Below are 13,867 nucleotides of genomic sequence, written 5' to 3'. Positions count from 1 at the left end.
TCATACAAGTGGGTACCATTTGGTTAAAATCTAACTTGGCCCATGTCAAATTAGATAATTTAATTAGTTACACCCCTCCACCCACAGATTTTCTTGGTATATCCCAGTCAGGATCTGGAACATCTCTGTGAAAGAAAATCCTGTACCCTCACACACAAGAGTTTACCCAGCCAGTGGGATCTGAATGAGTCCAGCACTTGTCTTCTAAACACCAAAATCAACTCATACAGGATTTTGTAAGCCCTGTTATAGACAATAATACATGTTGAGCTTCAACATGAAATTCAACACTGCAGGAGCAATTCAGGACACTTAGAGCTGAGGATCCTGATTAAGCCAATTTGAAGTGCAGTGTGGATTCACCTGTTAAACAGGGAAAGAGATACATGGCTTCGATTACAAAATATTTTTAAGTGCCACCTTAACATACATTCTGTTAAAAGTGCATCCATTTATCAAGTGTTTTAATTTGACAGAAATTGTCAGAACTCAGGTGGATTACAGACAGATAATCTGAAAGAAAAGAACGTTTCACAAGCTGTAGAAAGGCATCAGGAAATGTGGCATTCAGAAGTGAATCATTTGCTTAATAATCCACAGATGGGTCCAGGAATGCCCTTGGTTCTGCTCCATGCACAGCAACACAAGCCCAGGGGTTATTCTGGATTCCTTTGGGAGCTGTGTCACGATGGTTTCTTGAAACCTCTTAAAATGGGGTAGATGTTCTCAAATGCCTCATAGATTTCAGAACGGTCTTTTGCTCCTAAATGGACATTTAAGGAAAAAAACCCAAAAATGTGAAGAAACAGAGTGCTGAACTTAAACTAAATGCAGTTTAAACCCAGTAAGATTACAAACCACAAAGAAACCCGGGAGACTGAAAGCACCTTACTAGTAAAGGCAGAATTTCTATCTGCCACCTCAAAGAACAATTCCTAGCTTGCTTAGCTTTAAGACTAAGACTGTGGAATCAAACCAGCAATTTTCTGCTCTTGACAGGTGCAAAATATTTGCTTTGAAGAAGGGAAAAAACAACTGAGCACCATCATGGTGTTATCTGCTTAAGAATAACAGCTCTGCCTGTTCATGAGGTGAGTGGAAGGGCAGAAACAAGAATTGAAAGGCCTTTATTTCATACTGGGAGTTGTTCCACAGCTCTGAGAAGCAATTTTAATTTTAAGCTGTATGGTATGACACCTTTGATTTCAAATCCTTTTCTGTGGTACTGTAAACAAATCTTTAATACCAAATTTTGCACACAAACTGCATTGCAGTAGGCAGGAACATTCCCTGCCAGCAACACTACTCATGCTGGTCCAACAAACATCAGCCTGAAGAAAACTGCATTTAAATGAACTAAAAGTGGAATTAAGCCCTGCTTAGGTTGAATGTGCAAACCTTTTCTTATGTCCTCCCTTGGACACGAACAATTCATCTGCCTTACCACAACTTCTACTTTCAAAAGTAAAATTACTTTCTTGATTAAGGAGAAAAAACCCTTCTCACATTTCAGCAAATTCAGTTTTGTCATTACAGCTGGGCCCAGGACTCACAGCGAAGGACTGAGTGTGCAGCAGGGCCATTGCAATTAGTGTACCCCAAAGAATGCAAGCATCAGTGAAATGGAACTGACCAGTATGATTTTACTGACCAGTATAACTTCACTGGACCTAAGAAAATTGTGGACATTGGAGGGGGAAGTATTTAAGCTTTGTCCTGAGTGCCCCATCCTTCAGTTGGCTGAGCTCATTCCTGATTTATGGTTGTGAGAATCTCAGGCTAAGGCAGGCACTTCTCTTGTCTCCCTCCCCACGTCCCAAAGCTGTGTTGTAAATATGAATACCACATTCAGAGCTTCTGGGAACAAGCACCATTCACCTTTCAGTACATCTGAATAGAAGCATTTTCATGAGCTTCACCAAAAGGATGTGCCAGGAGCTCAGGAATTCACCTTTTTTGAAAAAGTCACCTGGGATCTGAGGTACAGGTATCTGCTGAGCACACTGACTCAGCAAGGCCTTTGCCTCCCAATTTTTTTGCCAAACAGTCTGGAACAAGCTCTAAGATCTCCACCCTTTCCTCTGATAATCCCTACTAAATGTTGTCAGAGAAGTGTTTTAAGAAGTTTGTTTCCTGTCCAAGCAATTTTAAATTGCTTATTGTGAGGTTCCTATTTAAGTGCCTGAGTGGTTGCTGGCATGTCAGCATCCTGTTGGCATCCTCTGCATTGGCACGTGGCATCAGGCTTTGAATAAAAAAAAAATACTCAACATGGAAATCTGAGACTCTGTATATGAAACAATACAAGATTCTAGTGCAACAATACTGATGTTATCTGCAGAAAACACAGATAAAGCTGCAGCAGCCATGAAAAAGATCCCTGAGTGGCTTTACTGTGGCAAGATACTGATTTTTAGTTAATGTTTAATTTAAATGCTCTCAGAAAGTGAAGCAGCAGGTAGAGACACAGAGAGGCAGCACTTACCAGTCAGTACAACTTTCCCAGACACAAAGATAAGCAGCACTATCCTTGGCTTGACCATCCTATAAACCAGGCCAGGGAATAGCTCAGGTTCATAGCTGTTCAAAGCAAGCAGGTGAGATCAGTAAAATGCAAATGCTGTTTCAGTGCTGTATGAATAAAGTGCTCTTTAATTACAGTAGCAATAGGGTAATTAACCACACTGATTTTATCTAGCTGCCCTGAGAAAGGTTCAATTCAGGTTTTGGACATCTTGAAGAGAAGCCTGTTAAACCCAGCTGGAGCTGGTAGGGGATCTTCATGCTGACTTTTAAAGACTTGTGAGCCACTTCTGATTCTTCATAACTTTGGAACCTTTAATGTAATCTTCAAACAGTCCTCAAATCACAGAATGGCCTGGCTTGGAAAGGCCTGGCTTAAAAATCACCTCATTCCACCCCCTGCCATGGGCAAGGACACCTTCCACTATCCCAGGTTGCTCCAAGCCCCATCCAGCCTGGCCTTGGACACTTCCAGAGATCCAGGGGCAGCCCCAGCTTCTCTGGGCACCCTGTCCCAGGGCCTCCCATCCTCACAGTAAATCCTTCCTAGTCTGCAAAGAGCCCTTATCAGGAAGCATCCTGTGCAACTGAGACAAGATAACAGCCAATGTAAATATTTAATATATACCTAGTTCCTAAATGAAATGCAAACTGTTAGATGCAGTGCTAATAAAAGGCATGAAATTTGGCTTTGTCAGTGCTGAAACCATCCTTTCCTGATGGCAATATCTAGTTTTGAACAAGCTGATCTCACAGGTACAACATACCCTCACTCAGCTACAGCTTTACTTTCAATTCTTGGCTAAAGAACATCCAAACAGAACCAAAACAGTATCCCAGAAAAAACACAGTATACCTGCAATTCTGTATTTTGCAACTGCAGTTTGGCTTCATGCCTGAAGGTTGGAAACCTTATCCCTGCAGACAGGAATTTGCTTTGCTGGGAGTTAAGAGGTAGTTAATACCTTGGTATTAAAACCCACAATGGAGCTGATGCCTCCATTGTGGGTTTTAGATTTTCTGTGTTTCAGATTCTGTGCTGCTTTAGTGTGTGGGTCTGGGCTTCATATTGGGGATGGTGAGCTCTGTGCACAGAGCAGGGAGACAAAACAATTCCTGCTCCAGCTGGGGACCAAGGACAAATGATCCAAATCTCAGGCCCAAGAGCACAAACACCATGGGCTGAAGAGAGAAAAAGCAAGAAGGATGGGACTTGATGGGCTGGAGATGTAACTGGACAATGAACTGCAAGATGCAAATGGAGCAGAACTGATCAAAGTGAGAGAGCCTGTGACTGGTCATGCATTTTGGGACCCTCTTGGGTGTAGCCCTGGCTGGGCTCTTGTGCTGCCCAAGGTGGATCCATTGAGGCCTCCTAATAAATCCCTACTTTATTCTTTAGCTCTGTCCAGTCTCTGTTCTAGGGCAGCCTTCACAAGGCATCAGAGCAAAAGCACAGACCAGGCTCAAGGGGGCTCAGGCCCTGCTACCCGGTGCACAGGGCTGTACCTGATCTCCTCCTACCTGCTGAACTGCTGGTGGGTGAGAACCAAGCCTTCCAGGCGGATGGGGAACCTCACATCACAGCTCCCCACCATATTCTGGATTTTGAAGTCCAAGAACTTGGCAGGGAAGCCGAGCTTCTGCACCACCCGTGCGTATTTCCTGGCTGCCAGCCTTGACTGCTCTTCACTGAGGGAAGAAACCTTTATTGTAATCGCCAAACAGCCCTCAGATCACAGAATCCCAGAATGGCTGGGGCTGGAAGAGACCTTAAAGCTCATCTTGTTCCACCCCCTGCCATGAGCAGGGACACCTTCCACTCCTCCAGGGTGCTCCAAGCCCCATCCAACTTGGCCTGGAACACTTCCAGGGATGGGGCTTTTCACTGAAGGACGAGCAAAGGGGAAAAACCAACTTTTATTTGTGCTTTCCTCTGCTCTTGAGGTGGAATTCAGTTTATAACCACCACTGAGCTAATCTGCACTCCAGAAAAAGAGATCCTGCTACTCAAAATAGCAAGGCTCCATCCCCAGAACTGCTGCAGGGAGCTAAAAGGAGTAAGGCACTTGTTCATTCACCTTCCTGTGGTCTGGATGAACCCACTGGAGATGTTTCATCACTCAGCAGTTCCCCTTTTGAGAGGTTTCTCAGTTCCTCTAAACAGCTCAGTGCTGATCCAGGAGTGAGACTGCAGGCTCCAGTACAATCCCCTACCTGGGCTGGTGGTAGGGGCTGGAGAAGAGATCTCTTAAGCATGAGTTAATTTATTCTAATTGTCTGATTTGGGATATAAAAACCAAGGCAGTCTCTGCTGAACTTCAGGGGGAAAAGCTTCAGAGTATAGAAATAAACTTTTGCTTTCCCCAATTCCCATTTCCTCTAGAGGCAGATGTGTTGACTGGTGAACACAGACACTGAAGAGAGACCTGACAGACACAAGTTATGTCCTAAACACTTTAAAAAAATCAGTGAGAAATGCAAATAATCCCTTAATAATATCCGGGAATTTTAGCAGCTTTTCTACTGATGTCTGGTCAGCTCAATCTAAATTCAGGGACTGAAGTACACAGTTCAGAAATTGCTAAGGTGCCATCACGAAGAAAGCAACATTTTCAATATTAGTGTTTCACTTTCCTTGCAATTAGATCTTTGCTAGATGTTTTAAGCAAGACTTTTCAGACATTCTCTATCAGAATACATGCATAGCTGCAAGGCCCAGACCTTTAGAGGGAAGGGAAAAACCAGAAAAATACCTTTTTGCTCCTGTGCAGACCATTTTCCCTGAACTGAAGATGAGGGCTGTTGTTCGTGGTTCCCTGATTCTCATGATCACAGCAGCAAACCTCTACAAATCCAAAGGAAAACCTGACAGGGATTAAGCTGTATTTCTGTTCAGTCTTGGAACAATTAACATTTCAAAACTTGTCACAACACATATTTGCTTTTTAAGTGTTTCTTTCCCACCCACTTAGGAGCAGGAGAGTTAAGACCACAGTCACAGGACCACTGGGATCTATCAGCACGGGGAAAGGGAGGTGAGGGTAAAGCTTTGAGTCCAAGAGTTACCTTTGGGTTGTACTCTGCATTTCTGGCATGCAGAGCTATGTTCTTCAGATCCAGTTTACAAGCCAAGTTTACAGTTGACACAATATTCCTGCAGAATGAGGGAGGAATTCTCTCATTGCAAAATCCAGCCACTGCAGAGGCACCCCCAGCAGTACAGTCACATTCCAATTAATAATTGCCATCAACTGATTTCCTGCCTGTCTCTTCCCCACTCAAGCATTAAACTACTTCTGGCAAAACTTAAGTAATTCAGTCCAAAATTGCATTTTGAGATAGAACAAAGTGTGAAATTTTTAGTCTCTGAATTATAAGTTTGCATGTCTTCCAAAAACTGCATCACTGAAGCCTTTCACAGCTTTGGATTGAACCATTACTGACTATTTAGAGTTACTACAGCACCTAAGGTAGGCAGGGGTGGGTTATTTTCTACAGGTATCAACTATTCCAGAGTTGCTCTATCCTAGACAGGACAGAATCTTTTAATGAGGCCAGAGGTTCTCACACTCAGTTCTGTTTCTCCTTTTGAAAAAGCAGACAGACATCTTTAAACCCCTGGAGTCTGCTGTCATCCTTCACATTCTCCTTCCTGGAGGAAATCTTTCTCCTCAAATATCTTCATATTTTTATCCAATATTGTCAGTTCATTTTTTCCACCTCTCCTCTTCAAGAGGAGAAAAAAACAACTACTACAAAAAAACTACTCCTGTAGTTTTTTTTTTTGCTTATTTAAGACCAAGCCATGCTTGCTACATTCTCCAAGTAAAAAGTCAGAGCAACACCTTGCAGTTTAGGCCAAGCTCTGACTATGGTGTGTGTGCTACATAAATAACACATAACTTACTGCAGCTGGGGCACTATTCCAGAACTTTCTGAGGCAGATGTCGCCGGGGTGATCGGAGTCATTGGGGTCAGGGGAGGACACACGCCAGGTGCTTCAGGAGATGGCTGAGCTGCACCTGGATGTGACAAGCTGCTCTCATCCATGAAAACACCACTGTCCTCCTTACTTGGCAGTGACCCATCAAGCTGTTTTTGGGTCTCATGATCATCCTCAGAGAGGTTTTGTTCTTCGTTGTCTTGGGTGACATCTGGGAGAAAGCTGAGGTCCACAGAGGAGAAGTCTGTGTGGAACTCCTTGGACTGACTTAACTGGGAAGATGCTTGAATTGGAAGTTCTAAATCATAAGGGCTCATAGGAGTGAACACATGAGGACTAGTGGAGAAGTCATCCTTGAATTAAGAAAAAGTGCCATTAAGGGTCTTGTATTAAAGCAGTTACTGTAACAGGGAGAGTAAATTAAGATTAATCTTCAATGAGGAAGTTTCAATAATTTTCCCCCAATATATATTTTAGCAAAGACTAGTTTTAAGGTTGAAAGTGTGTCCTTTGCTTATCTGTGAGTGTGTAAAAATCCAGGTAACTTGTATAATGCATTTTCTCCACAGTCCATGGGCACTCTAGAGAGCTCCTGGGATTGCACAAATTGAGAAAGGCAGGTACAACAGTGGCACTTCACCCTCCACAGCCACTGTCACGCCTCAGCCATGCACAAAACCACGTTATCACACTCATGAGTTTTTCCAAGGAAGACAGACAGCATTTTCTTGCTGACTTGATCTCCCATTCTGTATATTATTCCATTTCCTCTCCCTGCTAGCAGGGGACAGTGTCAGCTTTGCTTTGTGCAACAGAGGGCAGCAGCTCACAGAACCAGCAGTAATTAATTCCTCAGCTCCTAGAGGCCACCAGCCTGAGTGAAGCTATAGATGAGAAGATGGGACTAAAAAAAGCCTCACCACAGTCAGCAGAACCAAGCACACAACACACATGCAAGTAAGCTCTTTCATACTGATGTCTTTCTTTATCAACTATTTATTATTAAAAGCTGTTTTAAAAGCAACATAATGCAAATGAGGAAAGAGTTTCAGGACAGGATTTATTCCCTCTCCATTGCTGCATAAGCCTCTTTCTGAAGGCAGTTTCTGCCAACATCCACAGCAAGTGACAGCTTGGGCTAAAGAATCCATACAAGAGGTTGTGTGTTTAATCAGGCATTTTTAGGTTCAAGAGCCAGAAGGATTTGAAAAGTCCAAGCACAAATCAGAACAGGGAGTGGTGCATGAGAGTGAGGCCCTAGAGTTGGCAGCAAGTGCCTGACCTCCAGCAGGAGCAGGATTTCCAGATCAATGCTTCCCAGCCCTGAGCTAGTGCTGCTCTCTTCTAGTCAGCTCACTTGGCAACCCAGCCATGCACATGGGGACATCTCTGCTCCTACTTTGCAGTATATCTGCCTGCAGACACTTGGAAAACTCTGACAAAGTGACAGATCCTCCCAGAGAACCTTCACTAGCCTGAATACAGATGCAATCAGGAAAGCATTGCCAACACCCACAATTAAAACTGCTTTTAAAACTGACTTCTAAATGCAGAGTCCCACAGAAGATCTGGTGGGGCAGAGTGCTGTTGAATAAATCTATGTATTCCTTTACCCTTTTGGAAAAAAGTTGTCAAATATGTAATTAACAGTTACAAGTAAAATATTTTCACAAAAAGATATCTATTTTAAATAAATATTTTTCAAGGCAGGAGCAAGAACTCCAGTGGACTAAGATTAGCTGCAGAGGAGCTCATTAGGAAGGTTGTGTAGGAACCACAATGTAGAGAAAATGATACAAAAGCTCCCTGTGAGACTACTCACATCATACTAATGGACACAAAGGAATGAACATAACAGTAAAAAAAACCACCCACAAACAAACAACCAAAGCCAGTTTGTGACATATCTTAAAGAAGCTGATGGAGGAACAAGTGGTACATGAGGCTGGAAGTATCACACAGCTGTGAAATTTTCAAAAAGGAGAGTAAATTGTCTAGAGCAGGTAGAAACAGAAAGCAAATTTTCCTTTCTGATCAGGTTTGCACCTAAGAGGTCTGAGGAAAAGCCCTGACAGGGTTAAGTGCTGGGGAATATTTCCTTCTTGTCAGACAGATGCTCAGAGGCTGCAAAAGGGGCACAAGACCATGTTTGCATTGGGCTGGCTGCCAAGGGTTATTGCTATAGATTCTGGGTTAATTAACTTCACCAAGGCCCCACCAACTGCATAGCTTTGGCCATCTCCCAGCAGCTCCAGGGAGGAGATTTCACTCTCAGATCCTGTCTGAGATTCCCTCAGTTTGGGGCAGCTCGAGGGGAAACAGCCTTTTTCACTTCCACTGCAGAAATCCCTGCAACTCAGGTAGGCACAAATCAAACCCAGCTGCCTTAAGCAAAATACTTGGATTATTTTTTTTTCCCCTCCCTGCAGTGATATCACACATCTGCTATTATCAAGGGTACCAGCAAATGTGAAATATAAAAAGCTCACTAGCACTTAGAAAAGCTGTATTATACATTACCACATTATAGACTCTGTGAAGGCACATTCAGAGGGCTTTACCCCCTGCCACAGGATGGTCTCTGGATTTCAACAGCTCGTGCTAAGCCTGTGTTTTCTGAGCTGAAAAGTGGTTTCCAACTGGATGTAAAGAAGTTTTGTTCCTTGAGTAATGAAGATACTCAGCTGTGGAGTCCAGCCCACTCCTGGTTGTTCCTACAACCACCTGAGATCAGGATGAGTCTAACTAAACCAACACACTTTGCTTTTGCTTTGAATTACACTGTTTTACAACAGCTTTGCCTGCTGAAAATTAGGAGTTTAAACATTTGCACAAGGCTCCTTAAACAGAACAGCTTTTTTATTCAAGTGTTTCTTTGGAATGCTTCCTCAGCCCTCTGAAGAGCACATCGTACTGGGCTGACTGGGGGAGGAGAAAAGGGAATGATGAGACTTAGTGTGGTTTACAGTGGGTAGAGGAGAACCATTCCAAATACCGAAATAATGGATTTTTGCAGACATTTACTAACCAGAAGGAGGAGATGCAAGCCTGCTGCCCTCTCAGTGCCCACTCACACCAGCACCCGGTCTGACCCTCGCAGGCAGCATCCCATCGCAAGGGTTTGAACGCGGCCGCATCATCCCTCTAAGCGGGGAGTGCAAGCGACCTCCCGCTCCAGAGAGCTCCTCCAGGCTCACGGCAGCTCCGGGACTGCAGGAACCCCCCGGGTCAGGGAGGAACCCCCTGTGGAATTTCGGGCTCACCCGGCAGGAATGCGGTAACAATAGGGTTGAGGCGCGGCTGCTGACCTGTGTTCATCGCAGCGTTGGTGGTATAGTGGTGAGCATAGCTGCCTTCCAAGCAGTTGACCCGGGTTCGATTCCCGGCCAACGCAGTTGATTTTTGTTAGTTTTATTCTCTTTTTTTACCCGCCTCGCTTGATTCCTTCCTTCCTCCCTTACCTGCCCGCTGCAGCTCTCCAGGTACTTCTCCAGCGGTGATACGCCCTCCATGGGTACAGACACCGACACAAAGCCCTCAGCCCTGCTCCGGTCCTGCTTTTAACCCCCAGGGAACAGCACCAGGACCACGTGTGGCTTGTCAGGGAGCAGAGCCCATCACAGCTGGGAATTTTACCCTCATCAATCAGCCTTGGAGCCTCTGGTCTGCCTGCACGGCTGTCTGAGAGGGTTTGTCCTATCCTGCAGGATTAGAGAAATCAGGGTGCTCTTCTCATGTGCTTTCTAGGAGCCCAAAAACTACCTGTGCCTCTGAGCCTGCTTTCCTCTGCAGGGTTGAAAAGAAATAAGTTGGACCTTGTAGTTAGTAGTAGTAAATGTAGTTTAGACCTTCCCAGATGATTCTTTTTAACAAGTATTATGTGCCCCTTAATTTCTCCCACCTGCCTCATCCAGTGCAATGAAGCACATCTGGTCCTTCGATAGGAATCCCCCTGCAGCCAAAGGTGTAAATTTCAAACTGAAGGCATTGGGATGAATTGGTTTATTCTCAGTTGGGTTAACACTGCTTAGGGGGGGACAGGGAGAAACCTTTACTCTTTACATTCACTAACCTCCCTGTTCAGGCATTTCACCTCTGGAGTGTATTTCTGCCCTCTGTGAGTGATGATTTAGGGCCATTCCCTTTTCCCATGTCCTGGTGTGAGGCAGCACATTCCCAGGAAGGAGCTCATGGCTGCTGGATGCTGTGGGAGGCTCACACTGCTGACACAGTTTGGCTTGGGTGCCACTTGAGTTGATGCCAGCAGTTGCTGTCTGACTTGTTCCTTCTCTCCTGGCCTATTGCTGTGTGGTGATGGATGGATGGATGGATGGATGGATGGATGGATGGATGGATGGATGGATGGATGGATGGATGGATGGATGGATGGATGGATTTCTGTAGAGGCACAGCTGGGAACCATCCCTGTGCCTGCCTGGGCTGGTGGATGTTGTGGTCACTGCACCTGTTGCTCTCCCAGACAGGACTTGGCTGTGAGATTTGCTTACAAACAGCAAGCTGAGCTGAAGAAACCCTTTGGAAGAAGATGTCAAAGCTCAGCCATGCAGCAGGTCCTTGGGAGGTGCTGCCAGGCTCTTCTCACTGCCCCAGATGTGCAAAGGCTTAGATTAATGCCTTTTATCCAAGGAACAGAGCATACATGAGCATCCTTCCCTCCTCAGCCAGCCTGCTGGGCTTGTTTGTGGTATTTCTGGGACTCACCTTACAAGTGAGTAATAAAAGGTGCCAAATCCTCCCAGCTCCAGAAAAATCCAGCCTCAAGCAAGTTGGTTTACATCACACAGCCTGCCCTGGAGGCAAATCAGGCAGCAAAGCAAGGAGAGCACTCAGATAGTTTGTACTTTGAATTAGGGAGGCTGGTGGAGCTAGCTTGGGCCAGCTCAGGATGGTTAAATCTGAAATGTCCCATTTAGGGCTGGCAGGTGATTGAGGTGCTTGCAGACAGCTCCATGGTCTCAGCTGCCATTGTGGGCACAACAGGATGAGGCACTGAGGGCTGGGAAGCTCTGCAGTGCCAGCCCAGCCCTCCCAGCTGCTCCCTGAGAGCCCTGTGGGCCTGTCCAGCCCACAGAAATCATTGAACTGGGCACAGGGATTGTGCTGAGCCTTGCCCTTGCAGTGACATCTCAGGGGGCCAGGAGGCTGCTGCTCCCCCAGTGTGTGACACTACTGCTGTGCTCCACGTGGGAAGCTGGGGGTGCTCCTGGGGCTCCCCTGCTTGGCCCTGCCTGTAGCATTGCAGCTGCAGCGCTGTGAATTTCCTCAGCTAATTAATCCTTCATTGCAGAGCCCCCTGGAGAGGAGATGTGCTCATCCTGCAGCCCCTGGGAATTGATTTGTCTGCATTTTGTGAACCTGAGATACAGAAGGTCAAATGATGGTGTCCAAGTGAGTGAGGCTACATCAGAGAGGATCATAAAATACAAATCTCTTGATACTGGTGTTGTTTCTTGCCTTGAATAAGGACAAATGGCAGGGGCACAAGGAAGTGTTGAGATTTTGGGTGAGTGATGGAGTTTGGTGTCTCAGGTTAAATGGGTGAAAGATTATTTACCCATTTGAAGAAGGGAAGGTATTTAGAAAGCTGAGAGAGCCTCTGAGGATCCAGGAGTCACACTGTGTGTGCAATTCAAGCTTTCAGGGTTGCTTTGCTGTAGGGAAGGGTCTTCTGGCCATTGCCCAAAGGAGGGCAGGTATGGCTGTGCCTCAGGAGGGCTCTGTGCCCACAGCCTCCTCTCCAAGCTGGGAAACTGCAGTGGGGGAGGCTCCATGAGGGGGGTGTGCAGTGCTGGGAGCCCCAGGGAGTGAAGGCCCAGGTGGTGGGAGGTCCAGAAAGCAATATTCCAGTGAGCTGAATCCCTGGGCTACTCCCAGCTTCTGTGTCTCTCCTTCTTAGTCAGCAGAGGCATCATGCCCTCTCTGCTCCTTCCTTCTTCAGCAGCAGACTGACCCCTGCCATGAGTTGGACAGATATTAATGCAAAATGTACTACTTAGAACTCATGAGACCTACCTGCCTAATTTCAAATTATCCAAATAAAATAATGTTTAAAAAGGCAACTATTTTTCCCCTGCCAATTTAAAATATTGTTTCTCTTTCAAACTGCCTGGGGTTCCACCCACCCCCTTTTTTCCCGTCTCCCTCTCTTCTTTTTCTCCCATTCTCTTTCCCCCCACCTTTTAAACTCCTTTGGGAAGCAGCAGCGGTCCCGATCCGGCCCGGGCGAGTCGCGGCAGGAGCCGCTGGAGAAGCCCTTCCCCAGCTGATGAATCACTGCACTGCAGAGTTACTGTCGTGATGAATTGTCATGAGCCTTAATTAGCAAATTGGTTAATTTGACTTCGAAAGTTGATGATTAGCTCAACAATAAGTGCTTTGTGTGTCCTTTGTAAGAGCCATTCAACATCACTCTTCCTTGGATAACTCATTGGGGGAGGCTGTTCCACAGAGCTCCTGCTAGCTCACCTCCATCAGCCTCTTCGACATTTCTGTAGCAGGCACTGCTGCATCACCTGGATGCTGGAATCTCATTAGGGGATGGCACTAATCACAAGAGACTTCCAAAACCCTGGAAGGTTCAAGGAGCCAGTCATTAAGGAACCTCTACCTGTTTAATTCATCAGTGCTCTGCACAGCTGCATTCTATTCTAGCATGCCCTAAATGCCTTGCTGCTTGCTTTGAAGTTGGTTAATCTGGTTTGGCTTTATCTTATCTTTTTTAGGAGCCAGTTTCAGAATTAAAAGCTTGTGACTGACAGTGTTCTGCTTCCTGCTCTCCTGAGCTTTATGCTAAACCTTTATAGCTGTAATTGTCTCAGAAGAGTGGAGCTTGCCTCAGGTGTAGCTTCCATCTCCTGATGCCCTTGCTGCCCTGCAGCATTAAAGCTCTGCCTTTGGAGCATGTAGAAGAGCAACTGAGAGCTGGACCGTGTTCCAAGGGGAAAAAAATCAATATATTATGCACAAGATGTCTCCAAATTCAGCACTTTGTAATTAGTCCAGGAGCCAGCACTCTTCTGTCAACAGCAGGATCCAAGTCTTGTGGAGGTTGTTCCTTCTGTGTGGTTTAGCCTTGTTTTGGTCCCTGTGCTTTGATTCCCATCATGGCAGGGATGTAAACAGAGTGAGGTGCTGAGGGGGAACTTGGAGAGGGTCAGGGAGGGGAGCAGGTGAGCTGCAGTTGAGTCAGGGGGAGCAAAGGATCTGCATGGAGCTGGAAAAGCTCTTGAGAAATGCCTGCATCCCAAAAGGCAACTCAGAGAGAGATGCTGGAGTGCCTTTGGTCTGACAAGTGTGACCAGCACCCTCATACTTATCTGTCCCATAATACTTCATTCCAGACCTGATCAGTGCCTGGCAGTATCAGCAGATTTATTG

General features: G+C 45.7%; 1 protein-coding gene and 1 non-coding gene across 2 annotated transcripts; one reads left to right on the top strand and one right to left on the bottom strand.

The window, feature by feature from the left end:
* Positions 1-683: 683 nt before the first annotated feature.
* Positions 684-9,981, bottom strand: TBPL2 (TATA-box binding protein like 2). The gene is made up of 7 exons (XM_009101633.2): positions 9,931-9,981; positions 6,434-6,822; positions 5,593-5,680; positions 5,280-5,371; positions 4,048-4,215; positions 2,486-2,580; positions 684-763 (listed from the first exon to the last, which is right to left on the bottom strand). Exons 1-7 carry the CDS (start codon positions 9,979-9,981, stop codon positions 684-686), a joined length of 963 nt encoding a protein of 320 aa, XP_009099881.2.
* TRNAG-UCC (transfer RNA glycine (anticodon UCC)) lies at positions 9,792-9,863 on the top strand. The gene has a single exon. It is a non-coding gene; the product is annotated as a tRNA-Gly (tRNA).
* Positions 9,982-13,867: the final 3,886 nt, after the last annotated feature.

This window comes from Serinus canaria, chromosome 5, assembly GCF_022539315.1.
Source record: "Serinus canaria isolate serCan28SL12 chromosome 5, serCan2020, whole genome shotgun sequence".
Taxonomy (NCBI): domain Eukaryota; kingdom Metazoa; phylum Chordata; class Aves; order Passeriformes; family Fringillidae; genus Serinus; species Serinus canaria.
Note: the sequence above shows the minus strand (reverse complement) of the source record. Positions and strands in the feature narration are given on the sequence as shown.